General features: G+C 41.0%; 1 protein-coding gene across 1 annotated transcript; it reads left to right on the forward strand.

Annotated features, from left to right (window-relative positions):
- Positions 1-567: 567 nt before the first annotated feature.
- On the forward strand, positions 568-19,307 carry si:ch211-79m20.1 (nuclear transcription factor Y subunit beta). Its single transcript, XM_042485602.1, has 7 exons — positions 568-782; positions 9,711-9,813; positions 12,721-12,786; positions 12,927-13,123; positions 13,951-15,091; positions 17,090-17,225; positions 18,324-19,307. The coding sequence occupies exons 1-6, from the start codon at positions 711-713 to the stop codon at positions 17,215-17,217; spliced, it is 1,707 nt and encodes a 568-aa protein (XP_042341536.1). The 5' UTR covers positions 568-710; the 3' UTR covers positions 17,218-17,225; positions 18,324-19,307.
- Positions 19,308-24,146: the final 4,839 nt, after the last annotated feature.

A 24,146-nucleotide genomic window follows, 5' to 3' on the forward strand; every position in this document is an offset into this window, starting at 1 on the left:
TAAGAGACGCGTTTAAATAAGGCAGGAAAGACATTTGCAATCAAGTGCATCGCGCCGAGATGAGAGTAATGTGACTTTTGCAGCAAGAGCGTCCAAAGAATTACGCACGAGCGCGCCATTCCAAGGTGAACCAACTTTTACGCACGGACCTCTGGAGATGTTATGAGGAGAATGCTGCATTATTGTTACATTTGACTGCAATTTGGAAACTGGAGCTCGTGATTTTATCACTTTTTTGACTGGAATTTTGAACAGAAAGTGGACGCATTGGCGCACGTTGACGAATTAAAAAAAAAAAAAAAATCACACGTTTGGAGACACTCTTGGAATCGTAGCAGGGGCTGATTGGGACAGTGCAGACTGATATAGAAGGAATTGCGTGGCTGCAGCCCTCCTTCGCGTATTATAATACTCTGCATTACGCACCTGGCTGTCCCACACACTACCCCTGGCGTCTCCTTTTCAGAGTTTTCAAAACAGCGCTATGGACACAGTCAGACGTCTAGCCTGCGTGTGAGTCACCGTGAGCAAACACTCGGACCAGCGGCGCCTATAGGCAGTGACACATTTGGGGATATTTAACAGTGCGTGCCTTGCACAAGCGGCAAGCACACGACACCGGGGACGAGGCTCGGTGCAGCCGGGGGATTGGACACCGAGGTGCTAAATGCCCAGCCGGTCGCTTGCGGCTCCTCAGGCTGGGCGGCAACATGAGGTCTTGGGTCCTGCTGCTGCTGCTAGCTGCGCTCTCAGCGGCTCGTCTGCGGCTCGGCAGCGCTGAGGTAAGACCGGGGAGATGTGCCCGTGAAACATATGACCTCTAATACGTGGTGGGATAATGCATGATTGTACTACATGAGAGTCCGTTAACCCTTAACACCTGGATTGACATGAGTTTTCTTGTGCTGCGTTCAGAGACCTTTCATCTATATTTTAACCTGTCACCTGAGAATATTGGATTTAATATTTTCTGATAAAATGGGAAAAGGGCAATGGCATGAAATGTCACAGACACTGAAATAAATAAATAAATAAATTTATTTTGACATTCTTATTATTATTAGTTTTCAGTTCAGTATTTTCTTTCTCTAATTTTTCGGCAATTTTTGTAAAGTCACTCATTGACTTTTCCCCATGTTTTAGAAAGAAATAATTTGCTCAGGTTTTAAAAGGTCAAATACTGATTTAAAGATAAAAGCATAATGATGTAGCGGTTAATAGAAATGTGGTGACCATTACAAGGCAATCAGCCACCAATAGTTCAATATTGGAAAAAAAAACTTAAACCTTAACTTAAACCTTTAACCTTTCTTACCTTATGTAAAGGTACATTTTGTCAATTATTTTTGGAAATATTTATGTCTCTGTCAACTGTATAATAATAAGGTGGTTTGACCCTCTACTGCATCCTTGGTTAAGTTGCAGGAAAGATTTCTGTGTGACAGACAAAGAAAAAAAAATATGCTGACTTTGGACCATGAAGTTACCATCTAAATACTCCTGAAGGGATACATTTGGTCCACCTCTTTTTTTACATTATCTTGCCTGGTTCCCGTCAGGGATATTTTACCAAACAGACAAGAATTAGTAATTTAAAGACAGCTCTGATATCCAAAGAACATAACAGGAAAAAAGGTTGTAAGTTCATATTCTGACTCAGATGCGTCACACGGACACTGACCGTCATGGTACGACGTGATTTATCTACTCCTGAGAACTTCCTTCACTCTAAAGGAGCATTTGACAAACACTATCTCCCCTGGGGTGATTCTACAAGCTGAGAAGTGGATGTTTTGTGTGACAGTTTCACTAGAGGGCAAAAAACGATGCACCATTATGAGTGTGTGCATGTGTGTGACAGCTTGTTCATCAGTCTATCCAGTTTTCCCTTCTTCGACTCTGCAGCTTGTGCCCAATGTGGGATCTGATTCTCTCTGCGGTTCCTTTTCATGTTTCGTCAAAGTGATTCCCCTCAAGTGTTACAAGTTGGAAGTCATTCTGTCTTCGAAAGAGAGGGTGAGGCAGGGCCTTGGCTGGTGGCCCAGGAGCGGGAGTTAACTGACAGGAACTCCTGCTGTTAGAGTATTGTCACACCACAACACGACACCACACACTGAGGTCCTATTGTCACCAGTGAAATTATTTCTCTGAGATGTATTCTTTCAGTTCTTGAGGAGCTGTTGACTTATTCAGCCCAGTTTTTCCACTCAAACACCTGTTTCTTTAAATGGCAGCCAGCAAATGGAATACTTTGTGTGGCCAAAAGTCTGCATGAATCTCCAACTGAGCATCTTCTATATGGCTAAAATTGCTAAGACAGCATTATTACATGATTGAAAGGTTGTGCAGTTACTTTAGTTTCGATCTGTACCAATGCTTATCCACCTGAGCACCTTATCTTAACATGCAGAGCCAATGTAACCCAAATACAACCTTTCACAAAAACTGAGAGATGCAACTTTTTGCATAAGATTGCAAAGTGTCTCTAAATCCAGCCATTCACGACCTCATTTGGCCACATGCCTCCGACCCTTGTCTGTCATGTTGATGAGCTGTCAGGTGACCTCTGTAAAACATAGCGATGATGGCATGTTGTGTAGCACTACACATGTTGCTGCACATTACTAACTCCCAACTTGTCACATATCGCTGCTTGTTCAGTGGACTTTTCACCTGTACATATGATGTCCTAAGTATCTTCAATGCGTCTGTTGTTGATGTTATGGGATGCTGTGTCATTTTTGTTGCATGCATTTTGTCTTTTCAAAATACATGTCTGTTTTCACAGGAAATTTACAGTTTCTGCTCATTAGATACATACAGTTATTTTGTATGTTTTTTTTTTTTTAAAGAGACATATGACATTGGTAAAACATTTTGTTTCCACGTATACTTCCTTGTGCAACAAACACACATGGTTAGGTTTATAAAAAACATTGTGATTTGATTTAACATTCATACGGGAGGCGACCATCGGGCTCCCGGGTGGAGACCCCCCCACCTGCCGCAAACAGACTTTCCAGCTCCTTAAGTAATTTTGTTGTCTGGAAGCATTTCAAACTGACACCATCCTTTAGAGTTACAACCTCATGCAGCTTAGCAGAATAGCGTGAAAGGATCATTTTCATCAGTGTCTGATGCAGAAATCACTGACCAACCAGTGGTATTTGACGACTTTGTATTTCCGTCCAGATAAATGCTACAGTTAGATAAAGAAAGTGAGTGTATGATGGTTTGAAGAAACCAACGTAGTATTTTGGTAAGAGATGGGATATGATGCATCGTATGTTGTGTGTCATACTTTGTATGCCCAACCATCCAATCCAGCCTGACTTGTGTTTCTCATCACTTACACTACAATCTCACAGCATCTCTTTCTCAAGTGCTCCACATCCTGAAGCTAGTTGAGCCAGTGATTGGAGAACTCCTTGACATTCAGATAATTACAGTTCACACAGTTCAAATGAGATACTCGAGCACACTGTGGTGCACATGGAGCTGTAGCAGGCAGAAGCTCAGTAGCTTGTACAAGGGCACTTTAGTTGGCTGTTGCTGCAGTTAAACCTGTGATCCTGTGAGATAATCACAGAAACTATTAGCACGCTCAATTTCATGTGCATGACGAGTTACACTGCAGCGCTGACAACTTTTGGACATCTGGCATATTTTTTGTAGTTAAAAGAACACTGACGTGCCATGTGACCTGAGTGTGACTCCAACTGAGACTCAGTGACACTCTAATCCTCTTCTTGTCACAATGTTCACTCCAGAAATGGAAAAAAAATGCATCTTTGACGTCTTAGTTCTGCCACATCTGTCTCTGGAAAAGACTTCAGTTTGCACAGTCATACACCCACCCACCCACACACACACACACACTCTATCACACATGGATTATTCAGCAAAGTCACTACAGGTTCACTGAGGTTGATGTAATAAGTAGATCCAGAAAACATTATCATAATTTATATGGGAAAAAATCCATTTCTGTTTACTGTGCAGCTGTTGTGTCTGTGAGCAATCCAATCAAACCTAACGGCTTATACAATCTGTTTGCTAAAAAACGCACACACCAACATGACTACACACACACACACACACACTGAGGGTGTTACGGTTCATTTTCAAATCCATTTAAACAGAACTGGAGTCTGATACAAATGTGCAAAAACACTCACACATCAGGTCAGACCTCAGTGCTTTCATCATCTGCTATTTGAATGACAATTGTTACATCAACACACACTCACAATGACACACACACACACACAGCTGATTGGTGTCTTTTGAACAGGTTGTAGTCTGACTATTGTCTCTACAGGCGAGTTTGGATGATTCTCTGCCGCCCGGCTTGATCCATTTTACATAAGAACAACAACTAATCTGCCAGGGATTTCACTGACTTTGTGTAGCAGTGTGTGTATTTGTGTGTGTGCACACATCTGGGTGCATGGAATGTGTAGCTGCGTACGTGTTAGTGGACATATGCACTTGTGTTTTTGTGCAGCAGGGGTGCTGTGCCCCTGTGCATGTGTGTGTGTTAGATAGAAAAGCGCAGTGGCACATAAGAGTATTTGTTGTAAGCCCTGTGTGGTACAGTATTAGAGGAAAAATTAAGTCAGAAAGTCCAATGGACAGTTTTAAATTAAAGGAATAATAGTAATAAATGTAAAAAGTCATGCAGATTTGTGAATCACAGTTGCTTCTTTTCCTAAATAAAGTTTGTTAGAATCATGTGCATTTGTGTCTATGTGTGGTTGCACAGGCAGCAAATAAGGTAGAAGGTGGATTTCTTAGTCATTTTTGGACAAAGTTTGACAAATGAAATTACAATTTGATTTGATCCTGCTACATCTTTGGAGTTGGAGGATAAGCTACTATGAAAATACTATCCCGTTGCTAGGGCATGTTGCTGCTGTTGGCATTATACAAATCCTGCAGTGCATTTTTTGAATTTGTATTAGATTCTTGTGTCCTATCAGCTCCAAACATGGTCCGCCCATCCAGTGCAACAGCCTGTTCTAGGATGCTAGGGGTTAACCATGTCTCTGTGAAGATGTGCACAGAGCAGTCTCTGATTTCCAGTCACTGACTGAGCCTCAATCACATCTCATACACGTTATTCTCCTGCGACCAAACATTTGCCAGAAGAAGGCTTGGTAGACGACCAGCTCTCAGTCCAAGTCAGGTCAGCCTCGCCCTGATGCCGGTTCTCCTCCCTCTCTTTGTCCAGCACTTGCAGTTTGGTTTCTCCCCTCTGGTCTGACTAGTCACTTGGTGTATGCTGTTGAACCTCACACACCTGTAGCAAAAAAAGGATTTTAGAAGCTACTGGTTGCTAGAGGTCGCTGCCTAACAAAAATCGTTAATATTGATTGCAAAATCTGCTTGTAAAAACAACCTATGTGGTTGTAATTTAGTTGTCTTTCATTTTTACTGTTCTTTTAGAACAACAATTTGTGTTATGTAGGGATGCTTTGGTCTAAAAAATGTTAGAAAATAGTGAAAAAATGCCCATCAGGATCTCCTAAAGCCCAAGGTTACGCCATTAAATTGCTTGTTTTCAAGCAGTTCAAAGATATTCATCATATTAAAATAAGAGGAGCAAATCATCACAATTCACAAGATGGAATTACAGGGAATATTTGGCATGTTTCCTTGAAAAGTGACTTCAGTGATCACTGTATTGGTAAAGAAACACTGACAGATTGTTTCAGCTCTAGTGTTGTGGATCTGTGTTTTTGCTTATTGTGGAAAGACATATTGCTGTCATATACCTGTAGAACTGTAGAGAGCCTTGTGGTAATATTATGGCATGCTGAGCATAGAGAGGGGATTACTGCCTTGCTTAAAGACACTCAGACTGCTCCTCTTCCTCCCTATTTTCATCTTGTCTTCTCTTTTCTTTCTTCCTCCATTTTCCTCTCTGCTCTTCTCTGTCATCTTTCCATCCATCATCTGTACCCTCATCTCTGCAGCCGAGAATCTATCTGTTCTGCTGGTGTGTGTGAATGTGTGTGTGGAGCTTTGTGTGTCTATCAAGTTTATGTGACAGTATGTTGGCCGTGTGCCACATTTCTGATAAAAGAAGGGGTGTTGTGACAGCGCGTTGTGATTGTGAGTCACTCGTCACACATTTGGATTCAGTGTTTTCTGTGTGTGTGTTTACTTTTTTGAGTCTGCGCCTCTTTTTAATAGCATGTTTGTATATGTCTGACTGTGTGTGTGTGTGTGTGTGTGTGTGAGTGAGTCAGCTGGCCCCATAATTACATTCCATTACATTCACCTTTCTCCTCAAACATTCCTTACAATCTCTTTGCCTTCCAGGCTTCCTTCAAGGCCCCATGCTGTGTGTGTTTTTGCGCAAGTGTGTGTGTGTGTGACCTGCTTGTAGATCATGACAAACTACCAGACAGTCTTCTCGACCTGAGGGCTCAGCTACACACACCCATGCAGTGTAAGATATGAAACATGCCAAACTTTCCATATTAAGCAGAAAAGGCATTTACAGGCTTCAGAGAGACTTAAAACAACAACAAAGGCTTATATTGGTGTGTGCATGTGTGTGTGTGTGTGTGTGTGTGTGTGTGTGTGTGTGTGTGTGTATGTGTGTGGATAATTTAGCTCTTCTGCACAAACTGCTATTATCAGCTTGTGGTCCAACTCTTGGCCTTTATTTAACCAGCAGGTTGTTGATTTCAGGACCTATTTCCTGTCCGTGTTCCACTCTCTAATTTCTGTGTGTGTGTTTGTGCATGTATTTGTGTGTATGTGTGTTTGCGATTAGCACCGACACTGTAATGATAGCATGTAACAGAGTGAAAACTGTCTCTGTGTGAGTGTGTGAGGCTCTCTGGACAAATTGGGCGGACAGTTGAGTGGTTTTAAGCATCTGTGTGTGAACTGGAAAAGAGGGGGCGAGTGTGTCTGTGTATGTGCGTGTGTGTGTTTGTGTGTGTGTGTGTTTGTTTAAGTAGGTCAGCCAATGGCTCGTGAAAGTCATCCAGGTGTCTGAGCCACCGCCGCCCACAAAGCAGACAGACAGAGGGAGAGGGAGAAAGCTCGATGAAAAATGACCGTAGTGAGCGACATACAATAATAGTGAAAGACATTTTTCAAATCATCTTAGATCCTAATAATTTCTTGACAACAAAGCAGCTGTATCAAAATGTGTCAAAATGCTTTCAATCAGTAAGTCAATTCCATCTATCTGTTTTATTTTGCATCTTCAGGTTGCAAATAAAAAGAAAAATCAGATTGTAAATGCAAAAAAAAAAAATGCATTAAGTTTAATGGAAAAGAAGTCACGGCAGACATGAAGTATGTAAACTCGACGCCTAATGAGGTTCCCAACAAAACTTATATTAAATTTAAAACAAAAACATACTTTTTAAATGAATACATAAAACACATAATAAATCTTCATAATTGTATATTTCCATCACATTTTGTTTCACTTTTGTTCAGCTGATGTTTGATTAACAGTCTTTTAATTATTTAAATCCGTTAACAGAGACTAAGAAGGATATTCGTGCAAATTCATGTGTTGCAGATCATTCTCATCACATGAATTAAGATGTATTTGTATTGTATAATTACAATTAGTACAATTACTTTCATTTATATTTTCTTGGTACCCCTAAAATAGAAACATTAACTTTAACATTTGGCTCTGTAGAGTTCAGGTGAGGTTAACCTACAACTCATTCTGGGTAAACAGTAACTGTTTTATCAGAGCAGGGTGAGTACCCGCAGTAGAAACCTAATTTGAATGTTACAAGAAAGTAGGTTGTGTTTGGGATCACATCATAGATTTTGTGTTGCAGTTGGTTGATCAAATAATAAAACATTGGACTTTCAATTAAAAAAAAGAAAAGAAAAAAAATCACAAACGAGTACCAGAAAACTTAAATATATGCGGAAAGACTGTTGATGCTCCTGATAATTTTAATGGAAAGTCGTGTCACAAATAGAGTCGGCACATATCAGTCATATTTCTCCATTAAAATAAATTGGTGTTTCCACAGTATGGGGACATTTGCATTCACAAATAAGGTTCACAAAGCCCCGGGAGAAATTGAAAAGTTCAGAAAAATAATATCACAAAACTGCAAGGAAATTATTTTGCATATATAGATCCTCTGACTTTTCAAGATTAAGCTCCGTTTTATCCCCATCTTTGGGGTGTGAGTGCTGCCTGCATCATTAAAGGAGCCATATGTTTACTTGTGCGATACTGTAAACATGCTATATACACAGTCATTAATTTTATATTATGATGGCAGTAGGAAAATGAATGCTTTTACTTTTCTCTCCTTGCATCTCTGAGAATTATCCACGAATATTTGCTCCTCGCATTCTTAACACACCCTAATTTGTTTTGGCACCTTCCTGGCATGTGACTGCATCAAGTGATATTCCAACTGCTCTGAGATAGTATCGACTTACGGCCAAGCAAAGCAAAATGTGACACAGAACGCTGAGTAATCGGCCTCTGATCTCAATAAAGACACCACATGAGTCTTTCCCTAAAACCAAGCACACTGCATCCATAATGAATTCCTGCAGCGGCACTAACTAAAACTTAATTAAATATCAAATTACTCTTATTTTATCGAGTAATAATTTAATTACCTCTATCACCAGTTTAGTTTGATGATTTCACAATAAAGTCCGTGCAGCTTTATTTGCAGCAATCTCAACCAAATTTGGGATTTAACACAGATATTGATCTTTTTTTTGTATGTTTGGTGCTTAAGCTTGTTAAACTCAAATTGCATTGAGAGAATGATTGTGTGTGAGACGGAGAATGAAAGTAAGAGCTTAATTTGCTGTGTTACACCAGGAGCAGCTGCGGTGTTTGTGGGTAAACAGACGAGGAGAGAGTGACAACAGCAGCAACAAACACCAATCACAACCATCATTTCCTCTGCAGGAGGAAGTGAAACTGGAGCAAGTGTTGACTGGAGATGGAGGAATAAGATATTATACATCAGCCCTCGTTCTCTGTGTTTCTCTCTGTATGTTTATAAAATCTCCTTTTTTCTCATGCATCACTAGCCCAGCTTTGCAAACGACTGGCGAGTTGGTTTGTGTACAATGCACAGAGCTGACCATAAACAGACAAGACACTGCGTGTTGCAAACTGCATAAAAAACTCTGAAAAGCTGAAGTTCATACTCTGAATGTGCTGTATACATGTCCAAATAATGCTTTGAAAACCTAAACAGCAATAAGCAATACTGACATATCTCACATGTCTATCAGGAAATGCTGCATTTGGAATAAGGCGTAATTCAGAATATCAACATGGAATATGGAGTTAAAATGACTTCTGTGAAATTCGTAATATTGTTGTATACAGAGTATTAGTGTAAATTGCCATTGTGACTTTATGACTTGATTGGGACAACCTAAATGCCCCATAAAACAGCTGATAGTGCTCAAGAGACAGAATATGAGGGGTTTAGAGCATACTGCCCACTGGTTATGGTTGCATTTTTCTGGCTGCCCAGGATCAGTCATTCCATTATGATGTAGCCTATTTGTTATAGAAATGCAGATTTTGACCCATTAATTGAGACCCACAGCTTCTGATTCTGTTCACTCCAATATCATTCAGAACTATATTGGTATAGCTTGCAGTAATAGTTGTTTCCAAGGTGAAGTTTAAAAATGCATCATAAATGTTTATTTACGTGTCTCCACAGGGTGAACCGCTCCCCCCGTCGCTGGTCGACCTGGTGAGGAACTCGCCCATCTCCTCTGTGGACGACCTGAAGCTGCTGCTGCAGCAGGAGACCAATGCAATAGGTACTAATGACCACCACACACACACACACACACACACACACACACACACACACACACTAATAACACAGACGTGGAGGAGGTAAGCATTTGGGTGTGTCTACAGAGGCCTGGAGAGATAGGAATGCTGTAAGGGAGAGCATCAGTGCACATGCCAGGCACCATGTTAAGGCAATATTTACCCGAGACAGCAGCAAGAATGATGAACCAGCTTGATGAGAGAGACAGAGAGAGAGACAGAGAGACGCCGTGACCTTGTTGTGTTTTGGACAAACTGAGACAGAGAGAGTTCCAGCACAAGGTCACTGCATTGTTCTCCCGCCCTGGATTCCTCTCCATGTTTTTGAAATATGGATGTGTGTGTGACAGAAAGAGACATCCACCTCCCTTCTCTCCTCTAAGCCTCCTCCATCCCCCCAAAAACAGAGTCCAAACAAACAGTCACAAACACGCAGCTCGGCGGGTGATTAAAAAATTCATTAATCTTATCCTTCTGAAGAGCCAAGTCACGCATACATATATTAATAGACAGCCCTTTGATCATTCCATATGCATAAATAACACAGTGACATAACAGCGACCACAGAGAGGAACCAACAGAGGGAAGGATCCTCAGAAACAGGCCACGAGGAAGTGACTCAAAGTGTATGTTTTAATCAAGAAACTTTTTTTCTGAAGCCTGTGAGTTTTGGAGTTTTTGGAAGTTTATTGAGGGTCTGAGTTGATGCAGGAAACGAGTGATTTATTTTAGGGCTCTTTTTGTTGTCATTGTGTTTTTTTTTTTTTTTAAATGTTCCAGAGGTGCAGACTCAAGTCACATGACTTGAACTCAAGTCACAAATTTGAATTTCCTGAATCAACTAACATTAACTCTAATAATTCCCTGCAACTTGACAATGAATCCAATTATTGCATTGATGCATCCAATCCGACAGAATCCAATCAAGAGAAAACCATGAAGAACTAACTTTGAGAAAAAAAAAGATAGCAAAGATAATTTCCTTCATATTACCAATAAAAATTACCTGGCAATCAACAAAAACATTTCAGTATGCATCGCAGGTCAAAAACATTAATGACAAAGATGCAACAACCTCTAACTTCAACATTTGAAGCTGTACTAAGAACAGCATGTCGAGGCTGATATGAACAGCGAAGTAACTTTTAAACAAAAAAAAAAGATTAAAAATCATTTCTGATTTTTGTGAATTAATTATTGGGATGACGTGTTCAAGAGTGCAATATGACTCATTTGGGACTTGTCAGTCTTGACTTTGGACTTGAGTGCAAAAACTTGCGATGCTTGTGGCTTGCAAAAAGATGACTTTTCTCACCTCACATGCTAAATCTGTGTTCAGATTTTGTCACAATAAGTTTTGCGGTGTTAGTCATACGAGAAACATGCATGTTGACGTTAGCATTTAGCTCAAAGTAATACTGTGCCTCAGTCCAGTCTCAAAGAGCTGCAAGCATGGCTGTGGACTCTTGCTTATCATGTACTGTTTTCTTTTTCTTCTATTTGTCGTTTCTTCTATTTGATTGAACATTTTGACTCTCCCCTGTAGAACTGGACCGATTTATCAAAATCTGCCAATATGGGCCTCTTACACATATGCAATACATTCAGCATAAAAAAACTTTTTCTACAGAAAGATGTCCCCATCTTTTACCCTCTATGACACTGTGTTTACTAGAGCAGCAAATTAGCCAACTAGGTAGCTACATTGCACCTTGTCAGCTACTTTGTGAGCATGTATTCACACCAAACTGTTCTGCTCAGGACTCGCAGTTTGGTAAATCCTCCAATTGAACTATTCAAGTTGTTCAGTCATTACATTTACAAAGTTAAAATTTAAAAGTCTGGCTTTCGAACATTGGAAGCTTCCTTTCAACGTGTAAAGCAAAATATGATCACCATATTCTTAATCGTATTAAGGTGTAGTTATTTGTTTAAGAAAGCAGCCTTCTGAGTACTTTTGTCATATTAGTACAAAGTGTGCAAATCACATAGAAAAAGACTATTTTTTTAAAGCAAAAAATTTACCATATCAGCCACCATATTGGCAATTGTTGAATTTTTCATAAAATTGGTATTAGTATCAAAAAAATACCATAGGCTATTGACTCCGCTGCACCTTTGCATTATTTTTTTGTGTTTTATCTGCATACACATAAAAATGTGACCATGCAAGACTTATTGTGAGTTACAGTAACATCATAATTATTATTGGTCATCTTGCGTTAAAAGAATTAAATGGGTCACATGTTAAAACATGAAAGAGGATGAAAAGCAAAAAAACCAAACCTCTTACAAAACATTCAGACACAGATAAACACATATTAGTAAGTAGCTTCGGAGAACAATAAGAAACTGTTCTCTTTCTGGCTGTTAATTAGGGCTAACAGGCAACCAAATAACACTTTGTGTATCTGTGTGTTGCATGTGCACACACTCACGCACGCAGTGACCAAAAGCAAGCTACACCAGGGATATAATTAGTACTAAGGGGCAACAGCATGAAATAACGACATATGTAAGAGGGCAAACACACACTCACAGATCCACACACGAGCTATATTTAACAGCTCATATCTCTCCTCAACAGTATTCTTGACAGTGCCGGGACAAATTGTGGCAGAAAATAGCCTAATTGTTTTACCGGGAGGAGAAAAAATGGCTTCCTTTGTGCAGTGAACAATGAGCGCTGCTAAAAACTGCCTAACAGCCTCACATGCTTTTACAGATTTCTGTCGTTGCTTGTAAAAAGTGCTGCTTCAATGTTTCTCGGCTCTCAGATCAAAGTCGAAAAATATTACTTTATTAAATCTCTGTTTGTGTTTTTGTCTCCTTCTGCCCCCTCTTATCTCTCCCCCTTCTAATCTCCCTTCCACCCCTGTCTTTTTCTGCAGAAGAGGAAGAAGACGAGCACGATATTCTCACAAACCACACCTATGGCCGATACACTAGAAGTCTTGGTAGGTTTCCGCATCTATTTGTGTCCCTTCCTGTGTCTTTTTCTATCCGTCTGCTTCTTCCATCTGTCTCTTAACACTTCTTATGCCATTAAAAAAACCCCACTCTTATTCTCCTCTTTCTCCCTCTCCTCCCCTACCAGTGGAGGCGCAGCCGGCCCAGCAGGCGGCGTGTAAAGTGCGAACAGAGGTGATGGAGGTGACGAGGTCCATGCTGGACCGCCGCAACGCCAACTTCTTGTTATGGCCGCCCTGCGTGGAGGTGCAGCGATGTTCAGGCTGCTGCAACACCAGGCTGCTGCAGTGTGTTCCCACCGTCACCTCCAGCAGATATCTGCAGGTACACAGTGCATGCAGGCGCCATGAGAGAGCTTTAGGAGCTTTAAGTGTTTCCACTTGTTTCTGAACCTCATTGTAGGATAAGCTAACAAGCTACTGGCTCAAGCTACATATTGTATAAAGGTTTAAATACTAGTGAAAGGTTTGTGTTGCTGATTCAGGTTTCAAAGGGTTAATCGAATTTTAGTTTTAAAAAAAGTATTTCACTGCTGGAAAGACAGTCTTTTTATAAAACTGATCTGTCTGTTCAGTAATAAGCAAATACTGCGGAGAATGGCAGGCAACAGGAACTCAAATGGTCACATTTTACTTTCAAAAAACAGCAACTGAACATCACACAATCAAACCAAGAATCAAGCAAAGACTGAATGGAAAACCAGGGCTTAAATACAAACTAGACTGACGAGGGGATAAAATGCAGGTGGAAAAAAGGGGCAGAAAAGGACTAACGAGGCTGATGCAGAACATCTGTATAGATGGGTTAATGAAGGAAAGGTAGCACAGGAACACAAGGGGGGGGGGAAAGTCCTCCTGAAAGTCCTGTCATTGTGAGGTTAAGGAAAAACGTTCAAAGTGATATTGCTTAATTAACCAATATTGTGTGATGGGCCACATATAATTAGAATATTTTCAATTTCAATTAATTTAAGAAGAGGGCCATTGATAACTGGCCCAAGGGCCACAAAAATCAGACTCAGTTTAAATAGTTTATGTGGAATTTTCCACCAAGTCTAGACCCAAAACTTAATTTACACTTTATGTGTCAGATTTTGTGGGGGTTTTTTGATAAATGTTTTGTTAATGCGTTGTTTTCTTCATCTTCTCCAGGTGATAAAGATCCAGTACATAAACAGGAAAGCTCACTATGACAAAGCCATCATCTCAGTGGAAGACCACGTCAGCTGTAGATGCCAACCACCCTCAACCTCCTCATCCTCCTCGTCCTCTGCCACTGTCCCCATCACGCACTCCTCCACTCAGAGCAACCCTCCTCCCCCTCCACCACAGCAGCAGCCTCCCCCATCCTCCCACCTTCCCCTCCCGCGGACTGTCCACCCCGCTCCACCAAAGACTCACGCTTCTAAGGCTGACCTCCATCGCCACGATGACCTGAAGCACAACCAGCAGCACTACCACCCCGAGGAGCCGGTGGGGAGGCAGTGGCAGCAGGGCAGTTACACCCAGCTGGTGCACTGGACGCAGCCCAGGGTTCACCAGGCACCAACGCATGTGCAGCACCAGCCAATTGCTGGGGTGCTGACTCCAGTCAGCAGCTGGCCATCTGAAGCGAGGGCGGAGCATAGCGTCATGGGAACTACACCGCAGGTCGGGCACGGGAGCGGGTACGACGGGAGCAAGGAGGAGGGCGGCGTGCATGTAGCAAACAGCGGCGGTGAGGTGCATCATCCAGATCACATGCAGAGGCAGCAACAGTTGCTGCAGCATCAGCAGAGACAGCCGTTTCAGCAGCAATATCAGTATCGACATCAGCCGCATTTTCCACAGCAGTTTAACCACGGAGGAGCGGACGACCAAGAGCTGAGGACGCAATATCGACTCAACACCCCCCAATCTGACAGCGCCTCTCCACCCGACAGTCCAACGCAGCCGCCCCAATTACAACAAAAGCCCACCCCTCCTATGACCACCAATAAGAAAGACTCAGTGACCAACCAAAAAATCACAGAGGTCACAAAACACAAACAGACTGAGACTGTGACAGCCAGTCAAAAAGAAGGGAACGAGAGGGAGGAGAGCGGGTCGGCCAACAGCGGGGACTCGGGCGGGGCGGAGCTCGCAAATCAAGGGAATGAAAAGGACTCAAAGTTGAGCAGCGGAGGTAGTCATTTAACAGAGGAGGAGAGAAGACAGAAAGTTCTGGAGATGATACAGAGGGAACCGGATCGACCGATTCATCTTCATCCGCATCATCCACAGCAAAGACCAAAGCCGACATCATTTAAAGCAGGTATGGATCAGCTGCGTGAGAATGTGTCTTTGAACCCAACTTTCATTAAACACAACTTCCATCCAAACAAAGATCACTAGTTACTTTTTCCAAATTCATATCAGGTGGTCCAAAAACTACAGATTTGGACTTTCAGTTGTGAAAGGGGAAGTCCATTCATTCATATATATTTAAAAAACAGCCAATTTTCAGATCATTTCAGATCAATATTGTGCAGCCCTGTTTTAAAGTCCATGTCCCAAGTTGACAAAATATCCCGACACAGGCTTTCTTTTCAAATGTAACGTCCCAAGCCCAATCTTAGATAACCATGATGTATTCAGACGACATCATCGAAATTATTCCCTCAAACTACAGAGCTCCCTTCAGAGTCCGACATTATGTAACTGTTTTCATAAATATTCATGACAAGTGGCCCCTTTAAAATAAAAGTTCTAAAAGGAAGATGACTGTTTACATTTGCAGTGCACAACTGTCGCACGAGAGTGCATCAAGACGAGAGTAAAAGTTTGTGCAGTGCTGAATGCATAATACAGAGATGCAAATGTATAGTGACTGCTGCCCTTGGCATATTTACTGCAAGTCAGACGGAGGGGTAACCACTTCTACTACAGCTACGCTCCGGTAGTCACGTGTGCATGTCTTGTAATTGTAGCTTTTAATGTTTGAGCGAATTGGTGGGAGAGTTTCCCAGGCAGGAAGCAGTCCCACTGTACACATATGACTAAACTTCATGGCCACATGTGTCCTGCTATTCTTCCTCGACCCCCCTGAGAGCTCCGCAGTCACAGAGCTGGACTTCCCACTGCTTCATGTTTAACTTAAACCTGCAGACAGTCACAGGCTTTGTTACACAGACTTCAAGGTTATCGGCTGCCCTTCGGAGTGCAGTTAGAGCCACGGCAGGAGCTACACACCCCCTGTGATTATTCTCCACTGGTGCTACACTGCTGTGGAAATGAATGAATCTGTTGCTCATGTGATTCATTTGTTACTTGTTTTGTTATTTCTTTTTATGTTGTCACGCATTTTCATGTCTCTGCGCCACTGACACCTGTGTTTGGAGGCGATATGTTTTTGGTTGTCCATTCATCTGTCCCATTCTCGTAAACACAATATCTTAAGAACACCATGACGGAATTTCTTTAACTTTGGCACAAACGTCAATTTGGATTCAGCGTCACCTGATTAGATTTTTTGGTCATAGGTCAATTAAAGATCACTGTGACCTCGTCCGACTCTTCTTGTGAAGGCAGTATCCCAAGAAAACCTAGAGGGAATTTTTCAAATTTGGCACAAACATTAACTAGGACTTTAGGATGGATGATTAAAATTTGGTGATAAAAGGTCAAGGTGAATATGACCTTGCATCTGTCTCATTCTTGTGAATGTGATATCTCAAGAACACCTTGAGGGAATTTCTTCAAATTTGGCACAAACGCTCACTCAGACTCAAAGTCAGTGTGACCTTTGCAGCCGTCCTCTTCCTGTGAATATGCATTCTAACCAGTTAATTCTAGTTCTATTATTTATTTATTTTCCTTTCTTTGTTGATTGCGTGTCGTCCTTTAGTGACTGTATAGTCCTCTTACCTGAAGACCAAAGATATGGTAGCATTACATCTTTTAGAAAGTTGAGTTATTTAAAATAATTGGTTAAGGAAAGATTGCCTTCACAAAGAAAAATAAACTGTTGTTAATTGTTTGTATGCAGTGGGACACAAAACTCAGCCTCCAGTGTCAAAAGTCAGATGCTTAGTGTCACACTTCCTCCTACTTTGGTTTTTTTTTTTTTTTAGCCATTTGTACAAATAACCAGTGTTGTGAGTTTTCTAAGGACACTTGTATCTTTTTTTAGCTTTTCTGTTACACATGACATTTTGGACACTTTCTCTGTGTACTTTTAGGAAAAAATCTGAGCTGGGTGTAAAGTCCAAAAAAAGACTTTCATCTAACCTTGTATTCACTGTTGCCTCTGCCTTCTCTTTGATTCTTTCAGCCCTCTCCACTGTGGCTCCCATCCGGCCTGCAGCCCGTCAGGCCCCGTTCCGTCCAGCCTCGCCTCGCCGCAGGAGGAAACACCGCAAACGCATCAGCAAGGCAGCCATCAGAGCCATGATCATGTAGAGCTGCGGGTAAGAGAATGAGCCTTTCTTTATCGCGAGTGAGACAAAAATCATTTAAAAAGGTATTTTTCTACTCTTGTTTAGGATATTCACCTGGGCAGTGGAATAGTAAATTGAATCCTAAACTAACCTGAAGCATCACAATAAGTTTCTTCCAGCTGTCAAACTCTTTGAAGCTGAATGCCAAAATAGTAAAATGTGAACTGGCAAAAAAGTTACCCAACAGATTTATATTTTATGGCATGTGTATGATTTCTGTGGATCAACATCTTTATCTCTGCTTTAAAAGTGGCTTGCCTTTGCAAACAATTACTGTCTGTGCACAAGCCTGGAAGTCACATGCTGTTATTTCAAATTGAGCTTTTAATAAGACATCTTAGTTAAAGAAGTACCTCACTGCTTGAAAGATGACCTTTTCTCATAAAACTGAACTGTCTATACAGTAGAGAAACGTAAATACTTTAAAATTGGTGCTACATGACTAGAGAAAATAGGAGGAAAAAAGGGTAATGGCATTCGCTTTTGCTCAAGACGTAAAAAACTAAAACTACCAGAATGCACTGCGTTACACTGGACCAATTAATGCTCCTGCTTTTATGTGTTGTAATGTAAGCTTGTCTGTTTTGACAAAGAAAATAATATGGCGTGTTGGCATATTAAACTGGTATTATTTTTACAGTTTAATCGGTTTACAGGAACAGTATTGTGCCTGTATTGTAAAATGCTCGTATTACAGTCTAACAGTCCACTAAAATATGTTTCTGAAGACATATCAGGCAAGAAACAGGCACTGCTGTGGCAGAATTTTGGTTTGATTTGATCAGCAAAGTCTAGTTTTACACTTTGATCTGACTTTTAGAGAGAGACAGAGGGGCAGCTCTCTCTCTCAATCTGCTCCTTCAGTCTTTGCGTCTGTGGTGGCAGGTAAATGAAAATGCAGAAGTACAATCTATAGTTTTAGCAACAGCCCTGGAGACTAAGGAGGAAGAGTAACACCAGTGACAACAGCCATGTGTAACAGAGGTTTAAAGATGAATTATTAATCAGTAGACAAAAAACAATCTAAAGACAACATGTTTATCTTTCAATTTTCTCTTTTCCTGACAGAAAATGGTAACCAAAAGCCAGACACATTGCACCAAAGGAATATGGAGAGACCAGAAACATGGGATTCCTGAATGTGGGGTGACTGACTTTGCGAACTGATGCTGCCGAATCGAAAGAGATGATGGCACAGCTTTAGAGAACGTCACATTTCCTGCTCCAGAGCTGCCGCAGAGCGTCCAGCTTCATGGAAATAATAAAAGTGCAATCTTACGAACTCTTTGGAATGGAGGATATCTGTCACACTAAACACTGGATTTCATTTGTATGAACCACAAATCCCATTAATGTGGGTTGATGAAAGCTTATCAGATGCCCAAAGCTAGACTGGTGGTCTCTTCTTGCAGTTTGCAGCCATTGATTGGCCGCTTAAACACTTCTGACTTCTTGGTCCACAAAAGAAGGACTGGACTATGACTTGGACTAAGAAGTAGTTATTGGGCGCTAAATGTGGAGCTCAAGATGAAACTGGAGACGTGGAGAACTGGATTTCTACACATGGGACGATAACTGGAAACTGGAGAGTGCAGCTCAGGCCTCAATGCCAAACATTACTGTTATCCTACAATGTCTGAATCTAACTTTATCTAACACTGGAGTAGCCATACACTGATCATACTACATTTACTAGAGAAGTGCTCGACCGTGTACTGTAGCTTAATGTACTGGAAAATATCGATAACCTGCTCATTTTGTACTACTGCCAGATCGAAATGAAATAACAACCAAATGCCTGCCTAGATAATATGCTATGAATATCCACATTAAAGCAAGTCTTAAAGACCTGGCTTTTAGAGATCGCTGTGAGCCAGCTATAGCCAACACTGTATGTATAAATGCTTTTAGAAAATGATTCTGGGGGGGAGGGGAAGAAAAAATTTTATTTCTTAACTTATTTAAAAAAAAGGAGGATATGAAGTCCTCCAGTTCTCAAGTGTAATTATTGTTGCAGACATGTTTCAGATTATAATTATTGGTTGTACTGTTACTGTTATGAATGTTATTTTTAATAAAAAAATAAAAAATGCTTAATGATATAAAGTTTGTTTATCTACCTGTTTCAGATCTTGTGTACGTCTGAGTGTGCATGTGCATATGTGTGATCAAAGGTCCAGTGTGTAAGATTTAGGGGGATTTAGTGGCATCTAGTGGTGATGACTGCAGACTGCAACTAGCTGAAACTTCTCCTGGTTAGAATTCCCTGTCCATTTGGGAGCCAAATTATTGGCAGAGGTCTCTTCCCTTCCAAAACAAACAGACCCAAGGATTAAAACAGGTAAAAACACTGAATACATACAAATGGCCCTATCAAGTGTTTGGTTTGTCCATTCTGGGCTACTGTAGAAATATTGCAGTGCAACAAGGCGATCTCTGTGGATGAGGACTCACTCCCTATGTAGATATAAACAGCTAAATTCTAATGTTAAAAAAAGCATAACGATTGTTATTTTCAGGCGATTATACACTACAGAAAACATATTTATTATATGCCATTTCTGCAAAAATGTCACCTAAATCCAACACACTGAACCTTAAAGTGTTGAAAGATCATGTAAATGCATGCAATTGAGTGCATGTGCATGCACTCTGTGTGTGTGTGTGTGTGTGTGTGTGTGTGTGTGTGTGTGTGTGTCTTTAGCTATGTATGTGCGCACATACAGTAGACTCCTCTTCTAGTCTTTGCCCTGTGACTGAACGCCCCTGCAGCTCTGTCACGCAAAGCAAGGCCGGGGTCAGCACAAATGTCTGGTTGCTATAGGAACTCGGCGACGGACACGTCAACAGAGAAGTATCGTATGGTGAAAGAGAGACGAGGGAGGGGGGGTGTCAGTCCAGGAATGGACAGAAGATGAACGACGGAGAGGGAGAGGGAGGAAGAAAGGGTGAAGGCCTGGTAACGGGTGGAGTGAGATGAATCCTCATAGGGGAGTGAGAAGGAGAGAATGAAAGTAGCGACTAAGAAAAAATAAAATTAAAATGAGGGTATTAAAGGAATAAAGTTATAAAAATCAGCAAGGGAGTAAAGAGTGCAAGACAGAGAGGGCTGTTAGAAAGATCATTTAAGAAGGAGAAGCTGCTTAAATGTCATTCTGTTGTGTAACAGGGTTTCCCCCTGCAAAGCTAATTCAGTCAGCAGATTCTCTTCTTTAAGAATGATGACTCAGCGTGTACTTTACCAGGCCTCGAGGTACATAAACACACAAACACACACACACTTTCAGACTGAGTGGGTATGGCTTAAATTTGACAAGAAGATGGACCCTAAACCCAAATCACTGTTGTCTCCTGAAAAACCCAAATCTGCAATTTTAGTGAGATTCATTTTGAAGGGCTTCCGGGGAGTTTAAAGGGAGTGACATCAGAAAGGTCACTGTTTTCAATACTGTAATTCTAACTATTTTTATAGCATCACAAGTCATGCCAGAGGGTGCACTTCTGAGTCACAGTGAAATAAATGGCACAAATCTAACACACAAGGATAAACACCAACGCTAAAGTTACAGCTATTAATAAAGAGAAGGAAGAACTAATAGGAAGTGGATGGTTTACAGATGATCCAATGCTGTTTTTAAAGCTTTACAGATTCAGAAGAGGCAATGTCATATTTGTTACCCAGGTGAAACAAGGACACTGGACAGAGCGATTATTGTTTTTTAACAACAACCGTTTCAATGGTGAATATGTGCAACCTGGTTGGATGATCTTTCAAAACAGGTGAGCACTATCATCATGTGTTTTCCCAGCTGTTCATAAAAAAGCAAACCATCATATTAGAAAAACAATAAATAGTATAGAAGTCCTTAAACTGGTATTAGATATTTCATTACATGAAAAATTAGTTTTAAGTGATACATTTTGGTTTACTTGGCACCAATAGAAAAAATAAAATAAAATAAATGAGTGCAATTTATCACGCTACACTTTGTGAACTAATAAAGAGCAGGCTGAGCTACAGTTAACCAGACTGTTCATAAAATCTGTGCAACCATGAAAAGTAACTACATACATTTCTTCAAGTTCTATACTAGAATTTAAGTATTTTACATTCTCTGCTACCTCAATGAGGAAGACTTTATGCTTCATTCATTCACAGTTCTCTCCATCTCACTCGCCTGCCTCCACCAATCGGTTAATTTGTGGGTGTTCACTCTTCCAGTTAACCATTCAAATTTTACAACAACCTTTATCAGCTAATTATGTTGCTACCATCAAAGTTGAATTTGTTCTCCTCTCTGCTGCTGTCAGCTGTTATTTTAGGTGGAATTGTTGCACCCTTCTCGACCCCATTCACCTCCAGTCATCGTATCCAGAGCCCAGGATGAGCTAATCAAAAGCCCACTCCTCTTTACTCCCATATCCTCAGCTCCCTCTAAATCCCATCACCACCACCAGTGTCTAATCTCCACAGGGGGGTTACTTATTCTACTACGGCTTCACCTCCCTCCTGAACACATATAATAACAATAGAGTTTTTCTCCTAATTGAAAAACTTCAACTAATGTCTTTGTAGATTCTGGTTAACGACACAAAATATGGTCAAAAGATTAATTATAATGTGTTGTCATGGAGTAATATAATGTAGGATAAAACAAGACTTTACTGATCCCAGATAGAAAACTTCACAAGCTATCCAGCAGTATATGAATCATTTTAAAGTAGCCCCAACTTTACCAGCTGCAACATTAAAGTGATGAACCACGTGTCAACCATTAAAACTCATCAACATATTAGTGTGCATGTGAGAGCTTTTGTACTTGAAGTATATATTGATGTGTATATATTTTGTTACTTATTTCAATGCATATCAATAGATAATTCTATTCACTGTGGTAATGCTACTTTTATTTATCACAATAAACAGTGCTAACAACACCAACAGTGCTGACAGAGCTAATGGTGTTAACAAAGGGGGGACTGGAGGGGGGGAACTGTGCCTCCAAGAAGATACCGTCTTGATATCAGCGGAAATTGCCGCGTGAATGCTGTGCGAAGCAGCGCCAATGAACTAGCCAGTGGGATACACACATGCCCTCACATGCACACACAGCCGGAGCAGTTTACAGCAATAAAAAAAAAGAGAAGCTCAGATTACAACACACATAGAGGGACCTTGACTTCATTCTCTGCTCAGGACATTACTTCTCTACTATATCTTTGCATAGCAAATAGTGGTATTAATGTCCTGAATGTCACACACAAAAGCTTTTAGTAAACCTTCCAAGTGCTTTCTGAGAACGAGGCAACACTGCTTCAATAAAGTCAAATGAAACAGGAGCAGTCAGACATATGGCAGGTCGTAACGTGCCAGCAGTGTTCTCAGAGTTTGTTTATTTACTTGGCTAATCAAATTGGTATTCTTGGTGACAGGAATGAAAATAAGACTTGTGTTACAATAAACAGGAAGTATAGTTAAACAGTCATTGATTGGCTGCTTCTTTCTTCTTTTTTCCTGAGATGCTCTTTTGTGGGTTGAGAAAATGTCTTTAACCAGTTTTGCTGACAAAACTCTTTCAGGCACCAACTGGATTATATGAAAAATACGCTGTCATCAAGATGAAATCAGGAACGTTTTTCTTAGTTCCTCTAAAGTGAACATTTTTCAGGATTTCCACCAAAAATCTTTTTTTTCTTCTCCTTTCTTGTGTTATCTTTCCTGTCATAATTATTCTCCTCTGCTCCCCTTCTGCCCCCCCCCCCCCCCTTTTCCTCGAAAAATTTCCATCTTCCACCAGATTTTTCCGTCTTGAATTCTTCGTCTCTTCTCCTGTAAGTCATGACCCTGCAGTTTGGTCCACCAGCCAATAGGCATCTAGGTGTGAGGTTGTGTGGTGTAATGAACCAATGAGGGTGAGCCAAAGTTCAGACAGGTCACCGAGGCCAGACAGACTCACTGCTACTGATGAACTCTGATGTGTGTGTGTGTGTGTGTGCACAGGCAGAAGTGGGCATGTGCATGTGGCTGCCTGCCATACCTGCGGTGTCCCTCTGACGAGTGTGTGTGACTGTGTTCGTGTGTTGTGAAACAAATGGAGAGTGTGTCTTCTGGCACGGTGTCCCCGTGTGAGTGGCTTAATGAGCTGGTAGCTGGCAGCCAATCACGGACACCGGCAACCTCCGAGGTCACACCATGGCGTCGTGTGTAAACAGTGTGGTCGAACCCGCCTACATTTGACGCACACCTGACAAGGCGCACACACACACTTAGTGGCGAGGTCACAGCGGTTAGGGCACCGTTTTAGCAGATAAACAGACACAGATGCTAACATGCATATATGCAGACGGGATACAGATTCAGACACACACACACACACATACAGGCACACCTTCCTGACTCACCGTGTGTTTGTGTTTATGCGTGTGTGTGAGAGGTCATCCCTTTCACCTGAGGGGAGACACAATATGACTCCCCTGAGAATGACTCACTGTGAGCTAACTCCAGCTGAGTGTGCACTTACAACCACACACACACACACACATACACACACACACACACACACACACACACACCCTGTTCTGTGTCTCATCTTATCAACATATTTTTCATATATCTCACACATTCTTGTAAAATCATCATAATTATCTGACGTTTTGATAGCAGTTTGAACAGCAGAATAAAAAAACAGACTGAAGCAACAGAGATGGTAAGTTTTCCATTTGAAATACTATGTTTTACCAATTTTCACACCAAAAATGACTAAATATATAGTTTACATTAGTTAAGGCAGGTATATAGTCCAATTAGATTAATAGAGGCATGAAGGACGTTAATATTTTCAGGTTTTTAAATTTTACTTTAGTTAATTTAATCTGAATCCACATCCTGTG

The sequence above is a fragment of the Plectropomus leopardus genome, chromosome 4 (assembly GCF_008729295.1).
Source record: "Plectropomus leopardus isolate mb chromosome 4, YSFRI_Pleo_2.0, whole genome shotgun sequence".
In the NCBI taxonomy this organism is placed as follows: Eukaryota; Metazoa; Chordata; class Actinopteri; order Perciformes; family Serranidae; genus Plectropomus; species Plectropomus leopardus.

Excerpts from the sequence above, each read along its gene's own strand:
- si:ch211-79m20.1 (XM_042485602.1), top strand. The coding sequence starts at position 711 with ATGAGGTCTTGGGTCCTGCTGCTGCTGCTAGCTGCGCTCTCAGCGGCT. Across the intron at positions 783-9,710 it reads TGCGGCTCGGCAGCGCTGAG|GGTGAACCGCTCCCCCCGTC; the intron begins GTAAGACCGGGG and ends GTGTCTCCACAG. Across the intron at positions 13,124-13,950 it reads CCTCCAGCAGATATCTGCAG|GTGATAAAGATCCAGTACAT; the intron begins GTACACAGTGCA and ends CATCTTCTCCAG.